Here is a 24,908-nt window from a genome sequence, read left to right as displayed (position 1 = left end):
GCCAACGGCCGTCTCTCATCCGACCTCTCCTGAACGCGCACGTCGCTACGCGGAGGAGCGCGCCCGCAGAATATTCTGGTTACTCTCCGTGGCCGCTCTGCAGGACAGCTAGCATGAGACCAGGGGGCTTCTTCATTCATTCACTGTCTGTTTGAAACACACAGCTGTAGAAAGAATAACTTAACAATGACACTCACGCCTCTCGTTTACTGGGCGCAACGCCATGAAGACATCTACCTGCGAGTGGAGCTGACAGACGCTCAGGTGAGCTATGAGTTAGCTAACGACAGTAACGGTGGTCTGCACCCTCCGGGCTGTCAACACACTGCTCAGCACTCACCTTTGAGTGAGACGTTGCTTTTGGGTGGTACTTTGTTTCTGACAGGATGGTGCACTGTTGCCTTCGAGGGTAAATATTAAATAATGCAAACGAGGGGGTGCAGGTTCTTGTAAATGCCACGCCGCCGGGCAGCTGTCCACTTTGCATATTGGATGACAAACACAGATATCAACACATGTAATACATTTACAGCAGGTGTAATACCCTGAAAATAACCTTCACCCTGGGGTGGAGAGTCACACCGTCAGCTCGCCCCACAGGTGAGTTTTGGAACGGGGCAGGTGTTGCTTCACCTAAACATCTCACTCCATCACACACTTCAGGCTGCAGGAGGAACCTTTGTTTACACCAAAGGTTTGGCATTATGGTCGTGTAGTTTGATTTATAGCACTGTATATTGTTTATTGTGCAGGATGGTGTGAAACGAAATTATTCAGGTTGGAAATTAAGTGTCACTATTGGTAATGGATTAGATTGTTATTGTAATCATAGCGTAACTGTTTTTAATGTCCAACTTGTCAATCTTAAAAAATGTCTTACTGCTGTGTACATGTGGCTGTAACATGCTTAAACTCTCACTCTGTAGGAGGAAGTAAGCTCATCATCTGCCACTCTCTTCCTTTTTGCAGAATATTGATGTCCATGTCCATGACAAAGCGCTTCAGTTTAGAGGTGACACACATTTCAAATTCATTTGACTATGAAAATATTCTTTAAAAGTTCACGTTTTGTGATATTGGGGTATTTTGTGTGTAGCCCAGGGTCACGGTGCAAAAGGGCAAAATGAGTACGAGTTCAGCTTGGAGTTTCTTTTACCAGTAAAACCAGAGGTATGCATCCATTTTAAAATCAGTCCTATACATCTACTGCTCCTCTTTCACGTACGCTTTCTAGTTTTGCTGGCTGTGCTCATCTAGTGAACCTGTGCGTCCAGGTGAGCTACAAGTCCACGCAGCGGCAGGTGAATATCACAGTGAGGAAAGAGCAGCGAGGCTGGTGGGAAAGACTGATGGCACAGGAGCGCAAACCAGTCTTCCTGGCACCTGACTTTGACCGCTGGCTGGACGAGTCCGACGCTGAGATGGAAATCCGGGAAAAAGTGAGATTTTACATCTGAGGGACAATTTCATTCTCAATATTGCAAATATCCAAATATCAGAACTAAGATTGTACCATTGATACCAAAGGCAAAAACTGAACATGTATTTATTTCATTTTTTTTACTTTGTAAAGGAGGAGAAGAAGAACAGGCTGAAGGCTTCAAGGCATAAAGAGGAAGGTGAGTACACATCTTTCTGCATGTGTTCCTTTTTCTCTAGTGTAACACTTTTATTTCCAGATTTTATTGAAGGTTTTATTGGGAGGGTAGACTATTGCCTCATCTGTGCTGAAGTTTTGTGCATCAGGTTCCTCAGTGATATCTTTTTCTTTTAAATGTTTCAGGGTTTGTCAGCCTGAAAACAGGATTTTTGTTCGTTTACAATCTGGTGCAGTTTCTTGGTTTTTCATGGATCTTTGTCAACATGACTGTGCGGCTCTTTATCTTCGGCCAAGGTGAGGAAGTCAAAGGCTGATGGGAGTTAAAGCTTCTCACTGTTTTTCCTTCATTGATAAATTCCTTCACATTAACCTGTAAAGACCTAACATTTATAACCCTTCTCTCACTTCAGATTCTCTCTATGACACATTTCACACCATATCGGACATGATGTTCTTCTGCCAGATCCTGGCAGCAGTCGAGGTCCTCAATGCTGCTTTTGGCGTGGTCAAGACAGCTGTTATTCCAACTGTTATACAGGTGCGGGATGCTCATTTGCCAGAGTTTGAATTTCATGATGTGTGGTGACACCTGCTTTGCATAATTAAAAAAAATGCATGTGACAGACGGATTGGCAATATGTTTCAAATATATGTATTAATTTGTTATTAAGAGCTTTTGTGGGTTCTGTTCTTTTACCAGGTGATTGGAAGGAATTTTATCCTCTTCATCATTTTTGGTAGTTTGGAGGAAATGCACAACAAGGCAGTTGTGTTCTTTGTTTTCTATCTGTGGAGTGCCATTGAGATTTTTAGGTGAGTATGCATCAGGCTTGTAACTGTTAGTGGTGAACAGTCCTGTAAGTGGACTTGGGAAAGATTTTGGATTATTTTCAAGTCAGAGTCTCAGCACAATCTTCTGTGTCCAACCAATATTCTTCAAATGACATCTCGTGTGCTCAAACTAGCTTGTTATCCTCAGATGAACAGTGAGTCATTTAGATCAGTGATTCCCAACCAGCTGCGCCTCTGCAGCTTCCAGAGGCTACATGAGAAAACTATAGAGCTCAACTAATCTGAGCGCACAGAAGTTCTGATCTAATGTAGAAATTATGTTATGATTGAGAGTGCATGAAAACAAGCTAACAAATGAGTGGTTAAAAATAAATGGTTGAAATAAAACATCCTGCTTCTTCCTCTCCAAGTCTCCACTTTTATATAATTAATCAAGTGAAATAGCACCCAGATTAAAATTAACTCAAACAAACACATTATGAACATGCCAGGTGGTGTTGGTGAGCAGGTGCTTGAGGTGGTACATCCCATAAAAAAGGTTGGGAACCACTGATGTAGGCTAGGTTGTTATGAGGATGGACTATTATCAAAGCAACATTGTGTCAGTTGATTATTGGCCTGTTTTTTCCCTAAAATGAACATGATGCTCCAATTTCAGGTATCCATTTTACATGCTGGGCTGTTTCAATACAGAGTGGAAAACTCTCACATGGCTGCGCTACACAATCTGGATGCCACTGTACCCATTAGGCGTTATAGCTGAAGGTGAGCATGTTTACTTCTCTCAGAATTAATGGTAATTCTACACACACAAGTACTAAAATCTATCTCACATGCCAACCCCATGTAGCTGTTGCTGTGATACAATCCATTCCCATCTTTGACGAAACCAAACTCTTCAGCATTCCTCTGCCAAAAGCCATCGGTACCTCTATCGGCTTCTCTTACTTCCTGCACATCTATCTTATTCTCATGTTTCTGGGTAAGTCATCCTGGTGAAACCATAATCCTATATGTCTTTGGATAAATGTTACACTCAAATGTCCGCATTGTTATGTCAACTTCTTGTTCATCACTGCCCCCCCTCCCTCTTCAGGACTTTTTATCAACTTCCGTCATCTGTACAAGCAGAGGAAGAGGCGTTTCCGTACCAAGAAGAGGAAAGCAAATTGAGATTCACCGCCAATAACACTCCTCAAACACCTTTGCGGCCTGCTTATTTCTGGAAACTTTTTTTCAAAATTATCTGCATAAACCATGCTCCAGGTAAATCAAAATCAGCTCTAGATGTTATAATGGATCTTTTTCTTTTTTCACAGACTTTTTGTTCTTTCTAAAATAAAATCATAAAAATGTGTTTATAGTCAACACGAACAGCCTACAGCTGATGCAATATTTTATCATTGTATGGACAGTCTCATTTAATAGTGATTTAGTTCAGTCTGTGTTTTGTAGGTTAGTGAAGAGCTGTTATAAGCCATATGATTTGATATCTTGTGTGATACCGTTTCTTTTTCCATTTGATTTGGTTTAGTTATTTTTAATGCACTGGTATTTTTGGCTGAATTGACTGTTGCAACAGGCACTGAGGAAGAAACCTGCTGTCATTTGACATGCAGTATTTTATGTATGAATGAAGGAAGTGACAACATCTTCAAATGCTGTATTCATTCATGTATATCATTCCAGACTTATGAACTGTCCCACAAACCTCAGGGAATATTTACTGGTGACTGATAAAATACAAAGAGCATTTTGTGTCCTGTATGCTTGATAATAACCTGCCAGGAAGAATTATTTCTATCCCGTCCTTACTCCGTTCCATGATCTGACAGTCACCTGAATTTTGAATATTTGCCAGGTTTACTGTAAATGTGTTATTTAACATTTAATAAAAATGAAATTTAAATCTGGTCAGTTTGTGAAAAAGATCCTACAAAGGAACATAAGAAAATATGTACACGCTACCATTTTACAAACACCTCATTCTGTACATTTTGCCCTGTTCAGGCAGTGTCACAGAGGGAGTGTAAGTTATCAATCTGGCTCATTTACGTTCCACATATGGGTTCTTCAAGCCGCGCCTTTCATCAATTCTTTCAACGGCATTCAACACACACAGGTGTCGTCTCCACGTTGGTCCACACAGGCTGACGCTGCCTTATTTTAGTCCGTTTTTACTTATTCAGACGTGGCTCAGCTTGAGAAGTCAGTGTGCATAGGAACAATGTTGTGATCAAAAGCAGCATACTGGGAGTCACCAGTGCTGGCCAGTTTGAGTTGCTGTGCGGCGTGGGAGAGCTGGAAGGCAGCATCCGGGTGGGCCGAGTCTGGCAGCAGGGTGCACTCCCTCTCCAGCAGATCGGCCACTCCCTTCAGGAGCTCCCAGAAACCGAAAGCCAAGGCAGCCTTCCGAAGTCGGTTCAGCTCCTGACCAATTCGAATACAAAACAGTTATTTAAGTTATGAAAAACATCTTGGTTCAAGTTCACACTTCAAAGCCATTTTCAGTTCATCTTACCTTGTAGAAGGTTTGAGTTTTATCTGGCAATTTACGTGCATTCCTCAGGATCTTCTGCACATCAGTCTGTAGAATGACAGCATAAACAATGCGTCAATAATGACTCAAATGGTTTGACTCAATACTCTGAGAATATGAGGAATAATCACCTGAGCAAACCTTAAAAACACATTTAGACTTAACGTGTTCAAGATTTTAAAAATTAAATTAAATTTTTAAAGGTACAACTGCAGATATTGTTAACAGGCTTGATTCCAGCTTTGTTGAAAGTGCCTCAGTAGTGCTGTTATATAAAGGTGGTGATGTCTCAGACCTCAACAATTACGGTCCAATTTACAAACCCACAACTATGTGCCTTAACTGACTCACTGACCAAACTAGAGCCACAGCAGTCTGGTTTTCTCCTGGATCACAGCACAATAACAGCCGCAGTCTCAGTCGTTGATGACATTGTCTCCTCCTTGGATGAAAAAACTATCTTGTGCTGCTCTCTTCATTGACCTCTCAAAAGCATTTGACAACTTTGATCATAAATACCTACTCCATAAGCTGCAGTGTATGGGTCTACGTGAAACTACACTTAACAGTAAGAACTGTCATTGTTGATAGTACCCAATCAAGCCAACTTACATCAGAAATGGGATGTCACAGCACAGGGGTCTATCCTTGGTCCACTGCTGTTACATAAAACATAATTCTTGCAAACCAGTTCTTCAATGTCATTTCTTTGCTGATGATACAATTTTATCTGGCACAGACTCCACACCAGCCCAGGTCCTGAAACATCTTCAGTCTGCTTTTGAATTTTTTCTAAGTAGCACTTCTTAATCACAAACTAGTTTTAAATGCAGAATGCACGGTCTTATCCACCTTCACCACTGCCTCAGCCCACCCTGCCTCTAAAACTAAAGGTAATCCATCTCATTCTAGCTGAGTCACATAGTTGCTTAGGTATTTGGCTTGACAGTGGACTATCACTCAAGATTCACATTAACACTTAACTCAAAAATTAAAAATTAAACTAGGATTCTTATATAGGATTAAAGGGTGTCTGTCTTCTTCCAACCCTAAAACTATTGGTAGATATTGACTGTATTGTCATGCTGGCCCATCAACTCTTCACCAGTTAAACTGTTTGTATCATAATGCTTTACACTTCATCACAAATGACAAATTGAGGATTCACTGTACCAAAAGGTGAATAGACTTCCTTACAGTTGAGAAGAAATTTCATTTAAATTTAAATAACTACAGCACACAATCCAGTAGTTACTTAACCTTAGATAGTCCTCACGTATGCACTAATGTTGGCAGAGCTGGTTTAAGCAAACATGCACCTATTAAAGACGAACGCACTGCAATCTGCACTCTACAGTCTTACATTTCCCTGATTTTGTAAAGCTTTAACATCTGATGATATCTGAACATCTGATAACGGTTTCATGTAACCATTTCCTTTATTCTTGGTTGTGCATTTGTGTTGTTCTGTTTTGTGTTTTTGTGAATGTTCACTTGTTCTCAGGTCTCTCTTGCAAAAGCAATCTTAATGTCAATGATACTGCCTGATTAAATAAAAGATAAATGAAACTCACTCACCACACTGATTAAGAGTTGACGTCGCAATACCTTTGAAATCTATCTAAATTCTTAGGAAGTTATCACTTATTAGTCCATAACTCCCATAATTCTAAATCTAAATCCTCATAAATTGGTGATATTCTCCATGTTCTCTGGTAATCCTGGTCACATAATTCCTTTTATCCAAATAAATTAGCTCCATTTTTAACAGTCAAATTCCTACTATGCCATCTGTGGTTGATGTCTGTGTTATTAATATTACTACCTCATTTATTCTTTTATTGATATTTTAGTAATAATCTTCATTTATCGCCACGTCCGGAATCAATAATCAGTCCAGGCAACCAATAGCTGTTTTACTATACCTGTAGTCCACTGGCCTTGATCCACACTGTGACATTCTGGGCATAGCTTCGTTTGGCCTGGGGCTGCACAGGGAAAGGACTTTTACTGTCATCCTCTCCATAAGGATTTTCAGCAGCCTCTGAAATACCAGAAATGTCAGAGTGAAGTTAGTATCACAGTCAAAGCAGTTCAACTTTTGGACTTTTGAAATTTAACTGTGTGAATTATTAACTGTTTGATAACGTACACAGAGAAGCCTTTGCTCTTTAGCCATCAGTTTAACCATTATCAACCTGTGCATGTGTTAGGGTGTTACATTAAAAATGAACAAATATGTCACACTCTTAAAATTATGCCCTCACGAATAAGAAACTGACAAAGAATTAATTAACAGTATGCTAAATAGACATTGTAAATGTTTGTTGTAAATGTGTAGAAAACATGACGTTTAATTGTTTGTTATGAGTCTGCAGAGAAACCAGACAGAAGAAGAGGTGAGAGGTTACCTGATATTGGTCCCAAATGTGAGATCTTGCCCAGCCAAGGCAGAGGCTCTGAACCGGGCTCAAACAGAGACATCATCAGGTTCGATTTCTTCTTGCTGTCTGCTTGGGAGTACAACATGCCGTACCACTCTGGCCTGGGAAACAGCAAATTAGATTGAGGCCATTTTCAAAATAAAATGTATTAACTCATTTTACTCTGCAGGTGTTAGTATTTCTATTTACTAAATTAAGTGAACATAAGAATTGAAATATATCAAAAATAAAGAGCTCTGTTGCCTCTCACCCCAGCTGGACCAGTGCCACCATGCCCTCAACTTTAAGACTGCCATGTAACAGCACACAAAAATTTGGGCTTTTGCCTGCCATTTGACTAGCAGACGGTTCCTCCTCAAGCTCGTCTGTGGCTCCTGTGCCAACTTCATCCACCTCTGAAGCAAAGTACAAATAAAAATACATCGATAATACCATAATATGACATGTTGCAGGTTCTTCATTTGTTTTTCATTTTAAAAAACAGATGTGTTTACTTTGACTATGAAATGTGACAATAATCTCTGTAAGTGTTTTGAAAAAAATATCATTTACATCACAAACTCTGTATTTTAACTATTTATTGTTATTAAACTATAATTTATTTCAATGTGTTTGCTTTTTCTAAACTGAATTACCGAAAGCAAAATATTTGCTGTCTTTGTTGCAAAAAGACGTAGTTGACCATAAACTGTTTTTTGAAGCAGAGAACAACTTTTATAGGAGTCTGGACATACAGTGCAGGCGAAATTCTGTTTAAAATGATTCACCCCATTAAAGAAAATCTAGACATTTTCTGTGAAAAGCAGTTACACCAATAGCAATGACCTCTAGACAACACAACACATTTTCAATACTAACCTTTGTTTACAGCAATAGGCAGTACCAAGTGTCTAGATATAACAGGAGGACTGGAAATGTCAGCAATTTCAATGAAGCCCACAATTTCCAAATCTGAAACAAATATAACAGAATGAAGATGTCTTAACGGAAAAGAAATGTTTAAATATTACTCTAAATTATGAAAATTTAAGCCAGCTCTACCTGTATTGACTGTTCGGGGCATGGGCTCTACCTCCTCATCTATCACAACAGGCTCGGGTCGAGGGAACACCTGAACGTCTGAGGACAGGTTCCCACAGTGCAGGACAGCATGGAAGGGAGAGTATGCGTGATCAATCAGCCTCCTGAAGACATACAACAGTATACAATAGTAAGTATATCAAACATGAAAAGTACAGTTTCTGGATTAAATTTTCAGTTAGAGTCATACCCAAACATAGCCTGTACACTCTTCATGCAAAGTGGTCCCTCCACAGTAAAGATCTGTCCATCACCCCCACTGAGACGAAGTAACTCCTCCAAGTTGTCCATGGCATCAGTCATTAGCAACTGCAATTACACAAGAAAGGGGGTTGCATTTGTAGCAGCTAGCGAATCCATTTTAAGCACTTGGCAAATGCTTAAATTTTACACAGATGCAACTGAAACTTTCCAGTCACACTGAAGAAAATTGTTGCAGGTTCCAGGTCAAATATTGGCCTCAGTCTTTAAATCACTGCTTTGTGCAGGCATTCCTGACTTCTATAGTTTCAACTTTGATCCCAATTCAGGGACAGATATATACACAACTGCCACAACATTTAAAGTATGCAATCTTAATAATTCATCAAAGCAGTACAGCAGATGGCCCATTACCACTAGTGTTGAGGAGTCACTGAAACAGTTATTGACATTGTCAAGAATGCTCATCACTATGAATATCTGAATTCTAGGACACTTGGCTAAACATGCAATTGGTAACGAGTGTCATACTCCACTTCTCTCATCCTACTATTTCTCCAATAGTATCTGGGGGATAAAGCCCCAGTAGAGAGGGCTTATAGCTATCTTGATTATGACCAGTTGCCTCTGGTTGAATTGTGTCTGATCAGCTTTCCTCCATGGCTTTACACTGACTGTGTTCGGATCAAAATGCAAGAAAACATAAATTAATTGTTGTAAAGCCAGCAAGAAAAGCGTCATTTTGTACCTCTTCTGCATTGGCTACACACATGATGAACATTTTAGTCGGGAAAGGGAACGGGAGTGGGAACTTCTTGTCATCCCCACGCTGCTTTAGAGTTTGGAGGGAGTGACGCAGGGAACCCTTTCCAATACCAAGAGATCCGTCAGTAACCAGCACCACCTAAAGGACAAAGGAAGGAGGTACATAAATATAATCCTTTGTAACAATAAACGGGCACATATTGCCAATCTCACTATGGAAAAATGATTTGACCAAACACCAGCTTTATTTGATAAATAATAAATTGAAAGTTGTGATGATGTCATATAAGCGAATTATGAAAATACCTGACAGGGACAAGCACTGCCCCATTCCTGCTGCACAACATTACTAACTCCCTGAAGAGCTGCTTCAACACAGGTCTTGTCATAGTCTTCCAGGTTGCTCAGAGCTTCCTGCACAGAAAAATACACTAATCAGATGATCACCTACTTCTCCGCAAAGTCAGAATCGTTTTATCTGAGGTCAGACTCGAGGAGTGACTCAAGAGAGGACAACATGCTTTGACTTTTCAGACTGACTTCATATGTGACTCAAACTTTACCTGTAATGCATTGTAATCTCTGGTGAAAGGCACCAAGAGCTCCCAGAGGGAAGAAAAGGCCATCAGTGATGTGAACTCCAAGCGATAGTTAGAGGCCATGTGTTCAAACAACATATTAAGTCCGTGGACAGCCAGGTTCTTCCTCTGAAACTCCTCGCTGCCATCCAATGACACTGGTCGTGTCATGGACAGAGACACGTCCATTAAGACCACGGTAGGCATGGCTTACTGCTGATGTGGATTCCCAAAAATAAAATGGACTTAAAGTACCCTGCAAGGTGCTCCCACTGAAGGAAAAGAAAGAGAAATATGATATTTGTGAGGACAAAAGCACAAAATATGGAGTTAGCAGACCTAGTGCTACTTCCTGTCTCTGGAGGGGACGTTAGCAAGATAATTCATCAATCATGTGGCTTGTTGTGTGTGTATAACAGTGAGGTTAACTTAGACCAAACCATTAATGACCATTAACGGTGTTAAAAGCTAAAAAAAAGGAAAGAACATGTCACAACAGAGGATTGTTAGCTAATGTTGGCTAGTTGTTCGGCTAACTTACGCTAGCATTGAACAACGTAACTTAACGCCAAAAAACAAAGGAAGAAACGCTCTCGTTACTATTTAACAAATCTGAGAAAACATCTATCCGAAAGTTAGACTATAAAGTGAATAATTAGTAGGTAAAAAAACTAAACATATACGTGCCATTCAACGCATCACTCGCCATCCAGTGTTTGTGTTGTACTGTGCACCGCTACTCGGTCCGTGTTACAACAGTGTACTGTAGAATAAATAGTTCCTACGTGATATTTGGGCAATGTTCATATTTCTGTGCTAAAAAAAAAGTAAATAACATCAACCTTAATTCGATTGTCTCATGCACATTAAATGTTTAATACTTGAGTTGTGATCGAGGAAGATATTAATCCTGAAATGAGTGGCTCCACTTCAAATTATTATTATCCGTGCGTACGCGACTGAGTGATCAACATGAGAAGTTGTTTTTGTGCAATAAACTGCATAATATGTAAAAGTTATGCGTGGAAAATGCTCGATGTCCCAAAAGGAAAATCTTAGCCCAAGGTGCACCGTTGTTTTTTTGGCATCTAGCGATCCGATCAGAGCTGGGTCTTGATTATTTGGTGGACAGTTTTGCAAAGAAACTGGGGAAGAACAATCGCCTGGTGACGGTAAAACAGTTACGGTTATTGTATGTTTATAACTGTTGGATTAATATTGCAAAAATCTCCACCAATGTTTTCCTGATGAGTTTGTGTGTGAAAATGGGACACTGCACATAATCCTCTTAGAAGACCTGAGATATGGTGAATACTTGTCCAATCTCCTACAACTGTGCCTTGGAGATTTGTACACATATACACACTCAGTTGCTTGTTTATTAGGTTCACTTTATTAAAATTAATGTAGTCTAATGCAATAAATCCAGTATAAAATGTTCAGTTCTGAAACACAGAAACTGTGTTACGATCCATCTGCAGCTTCATTCTCTTTTTTTTTTAATCTTTTATTTCAATAGGCTGGGTTTACCAAAGAGCCACGGATGTGTCATGACTCCTCAGGTAACGATGATGTGCAGATGATGAAAGGAAAACGTCCGCTGACAACGACTTGTTGCATAAAAATAAGTTTATGACAAAAAGATCAGTTGTCTAACAGGCGCCATGGTTGCCTGGGAAGACGTGAAGCCAATTCCATGTCCCTTACGGACAGTGTAACCCCCAGCTGAGTATGTGTCTTCCTCTTGACCACCTTTTTATACCTTAAAAGCTTATGTCACCATATGGTTTCCATCAATAACAAAGAAAGCTTATCTCATCATATGGTTTCCATCAATAACAAAGAAAGCTTATCTCATCATATGGTTTCCATCAATAACAAAGAAAGCTTATCTCATCATATGGTTTCCATCAGTAACGAGACCTAAAGGGGGTCTTGTCCAAATACGAAGGAATGCACAGAAATGGTCACACTTTAGAAGTCACCCTACAAGACCATGACCCTACCACACCATGACCCTATAGGTTAACACGTACCATACCTCCTCTCTGGCTCTTACCTAAACATCCACAGAGAGGACACACACATATCACATATCACATATCAGAGACACATACCATATCAGATACCACAGATGTGACATGAAGGACACCAGTGAAATTTAGGATAGTCCCTAACTTCTGAGAAAGCTGGACTTGCCCTTTACCACTACCCATTTATCTCTAAATCTCTCTCTCTAGGCATTTTCGTAGCCAATACCACTGCTTGTCTGGGGCAAAATGAATTGTACAAGAAGGAGGCGATCGCAGCTGAGCCGGGTCCTGTTTATCCTCTCCGGTGTTTTTCTCTGTACCCTCTACCACCTGACCATCAGTGCCAGACTGTATGCTCCTTTGCCAGTGGTTCAGACTGGAGGTTCAACAGAGGGCGTGGATGAGGCTGCAGTAGAGACTCAAGGGATGGGGGAACCTCTCACTGCAGCAAATGATTTAAAGCCCACAGATCAAACAACACCAGAGATGCATGCGATTCATCATGCAGATACAAATTTACATTTTGAGGCATCTACTCTCACTCCCACTACCAATACCACTGAACCTCCACCATTGCCAACCACAAACCAGACTACTTTACATTGCATCTATGTGGCCCCTGAACCTCCACAGGAGACACCAGCTCCAGCTCCTCCAGTAACCACAATCACTCCTGCTTCTCCTGGTAAAGCTCCACACGTTAAGGGTGAATACCCTGAAGATCTATTTTCTATCAAAGACCGCAGACAAGGCTGGGTGATCCTTCACATTTTTGGGATGATGTACATGTTCATTGCACTTGTGATTGTGTGCGATGAGTTCTTTGTTCCTGCTCTGGGGGTAATTACAGACAAGTTAGCCATCTCTGATGATGTAGCGGGAGCCACATTTATGGCTGCTGGAAGATCCATCCCTTCATTTTTTGCCCTCTTCATAGGAGTCTTCATCGCCCACAGTAATGTGGGTATTGGATCAATCGTTGGTTCGGCAGTTTTCAACATTTTGTTTGTGATTGGAATGTGTGCTTTGTTTTCACGCGAGGTTCTTCATCTAACCTGGTGGCCACTGTTTCCTTCTATATACTCGACCTCATCTTACTCATCATCTTCTTCTTGGATAATTTCATTTTGTGGTGGGAGAGCATGATGCTGGTGGCCAGTTACGCTCTCTATGTGACTTTCATGAAGTTCAATGTGCAGATAGAACAAGACTTCAAGACCCAACTCTACAAACACCAGAGCATTGTCAAAGTCATTGCTGTGGAGGAACCTGAAGAGGTAAGCACTCATGTGACCAACATTTTTCCAAATAATAATATCATTAATTAGTCATTTGTTTTTCTTGTGTGGGAGAACCATTAACTTTATGGAACAGTTTGCAGCCATTTGACCAACAGTGACTTAATATATCAAAGCATATTTTGAATACTGCAGTTGCATGTTACAATACCGGTATATAATTATATATAGTTGCTGAGTTCAGAATAAATACAGTTTGTGATATTTCAATATTCAACACAAAACTGCGGTTTTATCATATTAACATAAGCAGTGTCTCATGTCCCATTATGCAAAACTGATGCAGCCAATCTAGTGAAAATTGTTTGTTCACTCATGCCTAATTTTGTCTCCCTCACTGTCATGCTGATTAGTACAAGACACTGAAATGGGTTATATGCTAATCATGTTAAAAGACAGAAATGTTAATTGCAAACCAGTCCCAACAAAATAATGCTTTGAGGGCCACAGCTCTGTACAAACTGTAGCATCAAAGAATAAAAAGAGTAGCCAGAAAAGAAGAGAGGTGGTTATCAAAAAGGTCAGATGTCAGTCTTTGAAACTTATTTATGAGCCAATATATAGAGTTACAGTTCCAGGCAAATGGCCTCTTTAGTGTCAGTGTGCATTCACAGGCAAAAATGCATAAATTAAACTCCAATATTTACAGTAATATCCAAACACATAAACACTATCTTCTGCATCTGAGTCTGGTCTTTGGTCTTAATTTTACCTTTCATATGCCTTAACTATTGCCCAACTTAATCAACAAATCAAATTCCTGTTCTTAGGAGGACGTGCCTGCAGGTGAGCAGGAGTTAGGAGTGTCTGAAGATGCTGAAAGTGACGAAGATGACATTGATAAAGACGGCGATGATTCCAGTAAGAATAAAAATTATGAGAATGTAGATAAAAGGGACGAGCCTCTGTCTTTAAAGTGGCCTGACTCACGACGTAGACAGGCCACCTACCTCTTCCTGCTTCCCATAATCTTCCCTCTGTGGCTCACACTTCCAGATGTTCGCAACCAGGTAAGAACCAGGTCCATATCTGAGATCAGATGTGGTTTCTTAAATGCCTCAACACTGTGATTTGCTTTTATATCACATCCTTTCTCCAACAGAAATCCAAAAAATCATTTGTGGTCACTTTCCTGGGCTCTATTGTGTGGATTGCTGTCTTCTCCTATGTAATTATTTGGTGGGCCCATCAGGTCAGTTACTGCTCTATTATTATTTCTATTTCAAATAGACTGGTGCAAACAGGAAACCTAGTGCAGAAAAACACTATGCAATTTTTTTCTATTGCTAAAATTCTCACTTATTGTAAGAATTACAGTATAACACTTTATACTGTATAATGCCTTTAAGAAACTCAATGACGCTTTACATGTAAGTAGGGAGACAATGCAAATAACACAAAAAACAAGAGCTAAGTTTGCTCGACAACAAAGAAGGTAGAGAAGGTAGAGAAATAAAGACTGGGAAAAACCTCTGAAAAAATGTTGTAGTTTCTATTAAGTCTGAATGCTGGTTTACACTCTGTAGGTGGATGAAACCATCGGCATCTCACATCAGATTATAACCATTCTGGCAACAGGAGCATCCAACCCCAACCTCATTACAAGTGTGATTGTGGCGCGTAAAGGCCTGGGGGATATGGTTGTGTCCAGCTCTGTGGGCAGTAACATCTTCCATATCACTGTGGGGTGAGCTCCAATAGCCTGATGTGTCACTAATTAAAAAAAAAAAAAAAGCAGATTAACACGCAGTTGATGTGTTTGTTTGTCTCTCTCTTGCTCGCTCTTTTTCTCTGTAAAAGTCTTCCAGTCCCATGGCTCCTGTACTCGTCCATCCATGGTCTGTCTCCAGTGGCCGTCCGTAGCAGTGGCATCATCTGTGCAGCTGTGCTGCTCTTCCTCATGCTCTTCTTTTTCATCATCTTCATTGCATGCTGCAAATGGAAGCTAAATAAGGTGCTGGGTTTCAAGCTGTTGCTGCTCTACTTTATCTTCCTGGTGCTTAGTCTGATGCTGACATATCGCATCATTGTCTGTCCTGTTGCCGTAGATTAAAGGGCTCAACATTTTTGTATGTTTATGTATATATTCTCATGAAATTGTTTATATTTCTTCATATGCCTTTTGTATATGCCTTATCATATTTAGCAGGTACCTCTTGATTTATGGTCCATTATTTGATCGCCTTCTACATTCACAGACCAAATACACTGCATCTGAGTCTACATACACACCAGTATTGTCACATTTACTATCCAATAGGAGGGTTAGATGTAACTGAGTTGGTCCCCTGTTCGATCAGGACACAAGGTGTACCAAGGCTGCAGAAATGTTTTATTGCACCAGTGAAGAGAAGATCCCTTACTAGGCTTTATGCGCTGTTACAACAACTTCACAAAACTATGATGAAGACTTGAATGAAACACAGTAGTTGTCTGTAAGAAGTTAAAATGAGTCATATTTGATTTTTTTTCCACCCAACTGCTTTTTCATGATGTCTCATGTCTACATGAGGGTAAAATCTTTCTTTTAATTTAAAATACCCGGTAGCTCAAAAAGTGAAGAACACCCACTGTAAGATTTTATGTAAGATTTAGCCTGTGAGTTTTTGTAAATTTCAAAACTTCAAAACCATAGTTTTAAAAAAATAACACGGATTCTCACTTGCTGGATATTATTAATTTAGTCAAATGTCAAATTCACATATAAGCAGAATAACAGACATCCCTTTCACATTTTTACATTTCTAAAAGTCTTGAAGTCTAGTGCAACTGCAAAGACGCTCTGATGAAGTGTCTGTATTAAAACTCTTGAGACAATCAAAAGTTTCACTGTCTTTATTTACAGTACATAAATGGACATTGACTACTGCTGTGTGCCTCTAACAGAATTAGAGCAGGGAAGCACACAACAACATCAACTATTTTCCCTGCACAACAAAGCAAAAAAGGCAACACTGAAAATAAGTGATGCTTATTAAACATTACATTCACATTCCACTGGCGCTGTACATAGACTCAAACATGAAAGTGTTACCTTGCTGACTTTTTTTCCCCCAAAGATACTAATTGCCATTTTACAGTATCAGTTTTGAATGCACAAAATGCCAATAGTTTGAGCATTAGATGCCAATAGACATTGTAAAAACAGTGTCCAAAGGGGTGTAATCCAGTGAAGCGACACTCTGGTACCACATGCCAGTGCAGCAGCCTATGGTCCATATATGCAATGTCATAGTGGCAAATAAACAGGTAAAACAATATGCTACTAAAAACAGTGAATTAGACAATAAGATCTCTGTTTCATATAAAGCCATAGCACACGTTGTTGGTCATTTTGAAACTAATCACTCACTTTATTTTGACAAAGGATCAGATTACATGCAACTAATATGGACTGTAGCAGTGTCTGTTATGGGCTACTGCACTTCTAGCTAATAAGGACTCACTAAACTTCTGTTGCGTCTGTAAAGGTAAACAACTAAAAGCACGTGGTAAAAGAAGTGATGTGGTGACTGTATGGTGAACTTACCTGCTCGGTCCTCTCCTCTGTGGACTCCTTACAGGGCTCACTTTCTCCTGCGTTACCTTAACTTTGATCTCCGGAGATTCCCCTCTCTTTTGCAGGGTCCAACTACAAACTATTCTTTAACAGGCTATTAGTTTTTATGCAGTTCTTAACGACCTTGATTCTGCAAAGAGGATGAGCTCACTGGTTCTCTCTCTGCAGCTGCATGTGCTACTGGCTAACAGCTTCTGTGGTACTAGCATTAAGCTACAGCTGCTAATATTAAATTCATGCTTTTAAAACTGGCATGGCTTCGCGTCCTTAAAATAAACTAAGCTGGTACAGGGTTAATACACACTGACAGATGAGCATATAGCGTTAGCATGTAGCTTGGAGCCATAACATCCTTCTATCAGGATGTTTTTTCAGGACGTGGCGGGGGAACAAATCAGAGCTCAGCCATGTGAGATTAAATCCTGGTGCAGCCAACTCCACTGCATCTCTTTAACATAACATTACTAGTTTAAATTGGCTTGATTAAGTTTGGACGTTTTAGCAGTTTTGACGTTGGTAACTGACTCCGCCCCAACAGCGATTGGCCAATCATAGCTTAGCAACCGTAACCAGGAACAGGAGGCCTGTCAGTTTTGGGATGTCCCTGCGGAAGGATGAATACAGGATCAAAAGTGCATTTAAACTATCATGTGTTGTCCGCTGTCGTGTAGGCAAACGTTTGCACGTAAGCTGAACAGCGACTACTTTCTCACGCCACATTTGTGTCGTAATGTGCACCACTAATGGCGTCCGGGTGAAAACTGTGTCATGTAGAATAAATAGTTCCTATGTTATACAGTCTTTTAAATGGGAAAATTCAATATAACAATAATGCTGTTGGGTTATGGACACTATATATTTTAGACTGGTGTTTTAAGTGCCCCGTTGCAGTTCAAATTGTGATGTTTCATTATGTAATCAAAGTGTTATTTCCAGGTACCAGTCTCAGGCTTCATAAAATGTTTTTCATGCAATTATTTTGCAACATAATAGCATTAGACTAAAGCCCCACCTTTATTTTGCATTAAATTATATACCACCATGGTAGGCTTGCGATGAAGTGAGAGTGAGACAATGCACATAATCCTCTTAGAAGACCTCAGGTATTAGGTATTATGCTGATCCATTGTGAAGACTTGTCCTGTGTCCTACATAACCCTTTGGCCATTGGCAACAGTTTGGACTTTAGTTTGTGCCACAGCTACCCAGCTGTGGGTATCTGCTATTAGAGATTTTTGCATCCTTGACATTGCAAATTCTGGGGTAAGTTTCCACTAGTTTTTATCCATTTTTTCCCTTCTCTGTGTATTTATGTTTTGCCTTTGCTTGTGTTTGTATTTGTCTGACATTCGCTTTGATCATTCTGTTTCTCGGAAACAACCAACATGCAAAGGAATGACTAATAACAGCTTCTAAATGGGCTTATCAGTAATGCTATGACAGACAATAATGTATGTGGTGCATTGTTTGAATAATTCAAATGCTTTGAAACATACAACTGTTGTGCCACTTGTCATCTAAATGTCATTTTATCTGTATTACTGTCTTTCATTTACAATAGACTCAGTTTTCCAAGGAGTTGAAGATGTAAAATGAATCACGCCACTGAAGTTTTGGATTCTGTCACCCCATGGTCTGCTGGGGAGAGCGCTGGACTTGTCCTCTACCAAAGCCCATTTATGCAGCTTAATTCTCCATAGCCAGTGGCATCACTGCAGGAGAGGAAAATGTATTCTACAAGAAGGAAGAGACTGCAGCTGAGCCGGGTCCTGTTTCTCCTCTCTGGCGTTTTTCTCTGTACCCTCTACCACCTGACCATCAGTGCCAGACTGTTTGCGCCTTTGCCAATGCCTCAGATTGGAGAGGATTTTGGAGGTTCAACAGAAGGTGTGGAGGAAGCTGCAGTAGAGACTCAGGGGCTGGAGGAACCTCTCACTGCAGCAGTTGAATTAGAGCCCACAGATCAAACAACACCTGAAATGCATGTGGTACATCATCCAGATACAAGTTTAGATTTTGAGGCATCTACTCCCACTCCCTCTCCCACTTCCACTACCAATACCACTGAATCTCGATCATTGCCAACCACAAACCGGACTATTGTGCACTGCATCTATGTGGCCCCTGAGCCTCCACAGGAGACACCCACACCAGCTCCAGCTCCTCCAGTAACCACCATCACTCCTGCTTCTCCTGGTGAAGCTCCACACGTTAAGGGTGAATACCCTGAAGATCTATTTTCTATCAAAGACCGCAGACGAGGCTGGGTGATCCTTCACATTTTTGGGATGATGTACATGTTCATTGCACTTGCAATTGTGTGTGATGAGTTCTTTGTACCTGCTCTGGGGGTAATTACAGACAAGTTAGCCATCTCTGATGATGTAGCGGGAGCCACATTTATGGCTGCTGGAGGTTCTGCTCCTGAGCTTTTCACCTCCTTGATAGGAGTCTTCATTGCCCACAGTAATGTGGGTATTGGAACAATCGTTGGTTCGGCAGTTTTCAACATTTTGTTTGTGATTGGAATGTGTGCTTTGTTTTCACGCGAGGTTCTTCATCTAACCTGGTGGCCACTTTTCAGAGATGTTTCCTTCTATATACTCGACCTCATCTTACTCATCATCTTCTTCTTGGATAATTTCATTTTGTGGTGGGAGAGCATGATGCTGGTGGCCAGTTACGCTCTCTATGTGACTTTCATGAAGTTCAATGTGCAGATAGAACGAGCCTTCAAGACCCAACTCTACAAACACCAGAGCATTGTCAAAGTCATTGCTGTGGAGGAACCTGAAGAGGTAAGCACTCATGTGACAGAATATTAACCAGGTCTAAATCTGATGTCTTGTCCTCAGTTGACACAATATTGAATCTGTTATGAGACATTTATATCGTAGAAAACACCCTGAAGTTTTCAGGCATTTGTCCAAAGTTGTCTAAATGCTTCTAAGCATATTAGCATACTCATTTGGAACAACAGTGGAATGTAATTGAGAACAAAGCTATTGAGCTTTAAGGAGTAACACATTTTTAACTCAAAAGTAATACTGTCACATAATGATTGCACGGATGCATATTCTCAAAAGTGAAACTAGCCCTTTAACTCACACATATTTTATTTTCTTTTTCTGTTATATAAATCACAAGCACAGTAGTTGATTTCTAAAATGGAGAGTCACATTACTCATAACTCATGGCATCTCTGCTCCCACCTCCTGTCGGGTTGTATACAAATTATGTCAAAAGGGTGACAGTAAAATGATGTGAGCAAAGGCTGTTGGGGACGAAAGCTGATCAGCCATAGCAAACTAATCCCTTCAGGAGCTACCACTCTGTACAAACTGTAGCATCAACATATACTGTGTTTAACCCTGGTAAGTGTGATTGAGTCTTAATTTACACAAAGTGATGCTACTGTATTTGTGAACCCTCAGATTATTTATTGATCCGCATATACTGCTGGAGCTGGGTTCCTAATGTATTTATTTCATCTGTTGAAAATGCTATTTCACATCATACTTAATACTACATACATCATACATACTATTCTTGCACAAGAATAAACTCAAAAGTATTATACAGAGCTCCATTTTGTTACTCACATTTAACTCTACCAAAATCTGTGATCTGAGTGTGTGATAGCAGTGTATAAGCTCATAGTTTATGTATATACTGATATTCAAGCATTAAAAGATAATGAAATAAGTTTGGTCTATCTCTACCAATGAATGATTATCACTGAAAAAAACATTGTCACACGCAGACAAATGGGGACGATGAAGATAATGCCCCACCTGCTCCAGAGGACCAGAATCGGTTAAAGGTAAAAATCAGACAATCAACCAATCAATTAACCGCAAATAGAAAGACACAAAAATCAACATCCTTGTACCCCTAGACACCCGCAGTGTTCATTTGTCTACATGTTGATTTACATCCTATTGACCTTTGTACAATTCTTTTAATGAGCAGGACTTGCTGGCACATGTAAATGCACTCCTCGAGAAAAAAATACAAGCCTGACCTCCACGATGGCATGATTGTGTAACACTGATGTGTCACTGTCTGTTATTGTGAGTAGTTGTCTTGACCTCAGCCATCTCTTTCCCCAGTTGAAGCCACCCCTTCAGCGAGGGGGAAGTTCAGCTTCTTTGCACAACAGCACCATGAGAAACACCATCTTCCAACTTATGATCCATACACTAGACCCTCTAGGAGAGGGTGAGTACCACATCACCACAATGATTGCCCTAATGATAACTGTTTGCCTTTAAAACTGCTATTATAATGAGTCTCTGAGTGCTACGTCCTCCCCATAGTAAAATGGATTAGCAAAGTGTCCCAAATGAAGGCAGCACTAAGACCAGATTGATACTAAGCAGATAAATACCTACCGCTATCTATCTATATCTATTGAGGGATCCATATGCAGGCCCACAGTGAAATATGAAAATGATTCTTAGGACTCACATAGCTGTGGTCTTTTATTTTATTATTTACACTCAATAATTATCAGTTATTAATTATTTCAAAAGTCTACAATATGAGAGGCATACCAAAAAGTGATATCTGTCAAACCAGTGTGATAACGAAAGAGTAATCTAATCTGATAACTGTGGGCCTGGCTGATTAAACAATGTGCTGATGGTCTGGCGCTGTGCAGCTTCTCTAGTGGTAGTCTGATAGTTTAGTAAGGCTTCCGTAGCTTTACAGTCCATTGTGCTATGGTGATCATACTAGGAGTATCTCAGAGCATTGTTTATGTTTTCCTGTTTCATGCTTGCCTGAGGCAAGGTTACAGTAGAGTGAATTTAATGTGTGTACCTGGTTTGTGACTCCCAGTTTGCTCGTCTGTCAGCGATTCTAGGTAGTAAACACTCCACTACTCCAGCACCACCAGCTTTTGAATGAGCCTATAAAATCTGGATCTTGAATAGATGTCGAAGCAGTGGAATTCATGTACAGTATAACAGGATTTCATTGAGAGCAAAAATGAGATCCTGTCCTGTCTTATACTGTGCAGATTATGATGCTGTTGTTGTTTTTGATGATATACAGCCAGTTTTTCTCTCTCTCTGCTTAATTTCTGAATGATGTGACTGCTTATATGCCCTCAATGTAACCGTTAAACTGTGAAGTTATTGTATTTATTATCACATGACTGAGTAATTCAGTAAGTTTGTTTTTGCTTGTTTGATTGTTCGTAGGGAAATTTAAGGATAAGGCTGAAACTCTGAGTAATGTGGCTAAACGGACAGCAGAGAGCAAAACTCAAGACAAAAGTGAAGGTAAAATGGAAGGATGTGATGATCATCAAATGATCAGGCGTCTTTCATTAAGCTTTCAGAGTCAGCTCAGGAACAGAGTCTGAAAGCTGCTCATCATATGGCTGCAAAGCTCTCTTTCACATTAAAACCATACAGCTAAAATAGTTAAGCATGTGAATTGAATGAGTCAAAGCGGTTCTGTGACAGCAGAAAGATCAGATGTTGATGATACATGCCCTCCATTATAAAAACATGAGATATCTTTATTGCAGCCAGTGGGAAGGTTTGTATTAAGCATAATTTTATGCTGCTTGGAAGCATACTGTAGATGGGTGACCAGTAGTAAAATATGAAGTACACACAGGGCAATGTAAATAAAATGCAAGCAATACATTGAATTGCATACAGGTACAATGTACTGTATAAAAACAACATACAAAATGTACTAAGGACTAGGCAAAGTGCCTACAGGCATGCAATAAATTCATGTAGTTAAGTCCGCATACACACACTTATGAAGACAATGAGTTATTTCAGTTCAGTTGCCATGAAGATGACCTCATACATCATGTAAGTCCTAATAACACATTCACTGCATTTCTCCCTATGACCAGTCTTACAGTCATACAATGAAATGGGAGTTCTTTTAGATAGCTGAATTTGGAAGAGGCTTTAGGGAAATGCACAAGATTTTTGGGATTCCTTTTGCAGGTGGTGCGGGGAAAACTGAGCCGCCCAAAGAGCCAGAGGCTGCACCATCCAAAGAAACAGAGAAGAAGGAGCAGCCAGAGGACAAGAAGGTACTCACGAACCATGTCCCGGTGGTTATCAAAACGCCCAGAAGTCAGTCTTTGATACCTGTCTATGTAAGAGTCAACGTACAGAGCTACGATTTTAGGCAAATTGCCTCTTCGGTCTTCTTTGGCCTTTTGTATTTCTCTTTTGCTTATACTGCCGTCCATCACGATGTCTTTCCCCAACACTTCAGGATGATGTGCCAGCAGGAGAGGATGGGTCAGGAGGGTCAGAGGACTCTGACGGTGATGAAGAGGAGAGTGATGAAGAAAGCGATGTGTCCAGTGAAGAAGATGATGAAGAGGATGAAGATGAGGAGGGCGGAGAAGAAGAGGAGAAAGAGGACGAACCTCTGTCATTAGAGTGGCCTGACACACAACGTAAACAGGCCACCTACCTCTTCCTGCTGCCCATAATCTTCCCTCTGTGGCTCACAGTTCCAGATGTTCGCAACCAGGTAAGAACCAGGTTCATCTCTGAGATCGGATGTGGTTTCTTAAATGTCTCAACACTGTGATTTGCTTTTACTTCACCTACTTTGTCCAACAGAAATCCCGCAGATTCTTTGCGGCCACCTTCCTGGGCTCTATTATATGGATTGGTATATTCTCCTACCTCATGGTGTGGTGGGCCCATCAGGTCAGTAACTCTGGTAACATTTACAGGTGGAATTTGAAATGTGTCGCCCTGTCTTCTGATCGTGCACACAGGCACAATGCAGCTTTCACAAAGATTGTCCACATGAGTCCATGGATATATTAAAGGATTTTTAGTTACATTTTCATCTACCTGAACCAGTAAATAAATTAAATGTTGAGAAAAGGATTTATTTACTTTTCCATTTCTTTAGCTTCTATCCACTCTGAACACTGGTCTGCCCTTGTAGGTGGGTGAGACCATCGGCATTTCAGAGGAGATCATGGGCCTGACCATTCTGGCTGCAGGGACATCCATCCCCGACCTCATTACCAGTGTGATTGTGGCACGTAAAGGCCTGGGGGACATGGCTGTGTCCAGCTCTGTGGGCAGTAACATTTTCGACATCACTGTGGGGTGAGCTCTGGTCGGCTGATGTGTCACGATTGTTAAAAAACATGGTGCTGAACACACAGTTTATGGATTTCTTTGCCTCTAATTTTCTCTCTCTGTCACTTTGCTTCAAAAGTCTTCCCATCCCGTGGCTCATGTACTCATCCACCCACAATTTGGCTCCGGTGGCCGTCAGCAGCAATGGTCTCTTCTGTGCCATCGTGCTGCTCTTCATCATGCTCCTCTTTGTCATCATCTCCATTGCATCCTGTAAGTGGAAAATGAATAAGGCACTAGGTTTCACCATGTTCCTGCTCTACTTTATCTTCCTGGTGCTTAGCGTGATGCTGGAGGATCGAATCATTGTCTGCCCCATCTCCATCTGAACATGTGAGCACTTGTCTACAGCAGACATTCTCTTCACTTGTGACCTGAAGCAGAACTGTTAACCCACGCATGTGTGGATCTCGTGAGCATGGGTCTGGATATCTGTAGAAACTGCAGAAAGCTACTGTAGTTACTCTGCATTGTTGCCAGTGGCATGTTTCTGGTATGTCAGCAGCAATACACATACTACAGCATTTCCTAGAACGTTACATACTCATTTTTTGTAATGATGGCAGCTTTTACATTCATTTTTGGATAACATCAGGAGATGCAGAACTACTGTCTAATGTAGTGTAGGTTGTGCGGTAAAAGAATGAACATTAACAGGGATAATACTTTTTTTTTTTCACTGTTTACAAAACACAATGGAATTAGAAAGCTAGAGTAAGTGCATTTTGGAAGATTATGAGGTTTCTAAATGTGAATTTTGTATAATATGTAAGTATATACTTGCGCCAACAACTGTTTTATAACATTCATCATAGAGAACCTGAGCTTGCTTGAACTCACTGTTCTTTCATGCAGTTTTTTTATAGCAGAA

The 24,908-nt window shown here is 40.4% G+C and overlaps 3 protein-coding genes and 1 pseudogene across 3 annotated transcripts in view; 3 read left to right on the top strand and 1 right to left on the bottom strand.

The window, feature by feature from the left end:
* Positions 1 to 120: 120 nt before the first annotated feature.
* hacd3 (3-hydroxyacyl-CoA dehydratase 3) lies at positions 121 to 4,003 on the top strand. Its single transcript, XM_070830145.1, has 11 exons — positions 121 to 264; positions 970 to 1,012; positions 1,097 to 1,170; positions 1,275 to 1,439; positions 1,574 to 1,619; positions 1,784 to 1,894; positions 2,011 to 2,138; positions 2,301 to 2,413; positions 3,051 to 3,157; positions 3,243 to 3,374; positions 3,489 to 4,003. Exons 1-11 carry the CDS (start codon positions 187 to 189, stop codon positions 3,563 to 3,565), a joined length of 1,074 nt encoding a protein of 357 aa, XP_070686246.1. The 5' UTR covers positions 121 to 186; the 3' UTR covers positions 3,566 to 4,003.
* ints14 (integrator complex subunit 14) overlaps positions 4,004 to 24,908 on the bottom strand; it is a 121,142-nt gene continuing 100,237 nt past the window's right edge. The window contains exons 2-12 of the mRNA XM_070830142.1: positions 9,985 to 10,271; positions 9,728 to 9,835; positions 9,405 to 9,560; positions 8,646 to 8,764; positions 8,417 to 8,559; positions 8,234 to 8,326; positions 7,626 to 7,770; positions 7,343 to 7,476; positions 6,857 to 6,975; positions 4,914 to 4,979; positions 4,004 to 4,822 (exon numbers count right to left, since the gene is read on the bottom strand). Coding sequence (XP_070686243.1) covers positions 4,589 to 4,822; positions 4,914 to 4,979; positions 6,857 to 6,975; positions 7,343 to 7,476; positions 7,626 to 7,770; positions 8,234 to 8,326; positions 8,417 to 8,559; positions 8,646 to 8,764; positions 9,405 to 9,560; positions 9,728 to 9,835; positions 9,985 to 10,206 — 1,539 coding nt within the window. The 5' untranslated portion in view covers positions 10,207 to 10,271 and the 3' untranslated portion in view covers positions 4,004 to 4,588. The remainder of the gene's footprint in view (positions 4,823 to 4,913; positions 4,980 to 6,856; positions 6,976 to 7,342; positions 7,477 to 7,625; positions 7,771 to 8,233; positions 8,327 to 8,416; positions 8,560 to 8,645; positions 8,765 to 9,404; positions 9,561 to 9,727; positions 9,836 to 9,984; positions 10,272 to 24,908) is intronic.
* On the top strand, positions 12,269 to 15,383 carry LOC139201232 (sodium/potassium/calcium exchanger 1-like; annotated as a pseudogene).
* LOC139201433 (sodium/potassium/calcium exchanger 1-like) lies at positions 18,617 to 24,366 on the top strand. Its single transcript, XM_070830748.1, has 9 exons — positions 18,617 to 19,687; positions 20,653 to 20,712; positions 21,002 to 21,110; positions 22,097 to 22,177; positions 22,868 to 22,956; positions 23,145 to 23,408; positions 23,501 to 23,590; positions 23,838 to 24,004; positions 24,117 to 24,366. Exons 1-9 carry the CDS (start codon positions 18,617 to 18,619, stop codon positions 24,364 to 24,366), a joined length of 2,181 nt encoding a protein of 726 aa, XP_070686849.1.

Source organism: Pempheris klunzingeri, chromosome 5 (genome assembly GCF_042242105.1).
Source record: "Pempheris klunzingeri isolate RE-2024b chromosome 5, fPemKlu1.hap1, whole genome shotgun sequence".
Lineage (NCBI taxonomy): Eukaryota > Metazoa > Chordata > Actinopteri > Acropomatiformes > Pempheridae > Pempheris > Pempheris klunzingeri.
Note: the sequence above shows the minus strand (reverse complement) of the source record. Positions and strands in the feature narration are given on the sequence as shown.

What these genes read in the sequence shown, in the direction of transcription:
- LOC139201433 (XM_070830748.1), top strand. Translation starts at nt 18,617, where the DNA reads ATGTATTCTACAAGAAGGAAGAGACTGCAGCTGAGCCGGGTCCTGTTT. An exon ending in CTGTGGAGGAACCTGAAGAG is followed by an intron (nt 19,688 to 20,652) that starts GTAAGCACTCAT and finishes TGTCACACGCAG; the next exon opens with ACAAATGGGGACGATGAAGA. An exon ending in AGCAGCCAGAGGACAAGAAG is followed by an intron (nt 22,957 to 23,144) that starts GTACTCACGAAC and finishes CCAACACTTCAG; the next exon opens with GATGATGTGCCAGCAGGAGA.
- hacd3 (XM_070830145.1), top strand. Translation starts at nt 187, where the DNA reads ATGACACTCACGCCTCTCGTTTACTGGGCGCAACGCCATGAAGACATC. An exon ending in TTATTCCAACTGTTATACAG is followed by an intron (nt 2,139 to 2,300) that starts GTGCGGGATGCT and finishes TTCTTTTACCAG; the next exon opens with GTGATTGGAAGGAATTTTAT. An exon ending in TCTTATTCTCATGTTTCTGG is followed by an intron (nt 3,375 to 3,488) that starts GTAAGTCATCCT and finishes CTCCCTCTTCAG; the next exon opens with GACTTTTTATCAACTTCCGT.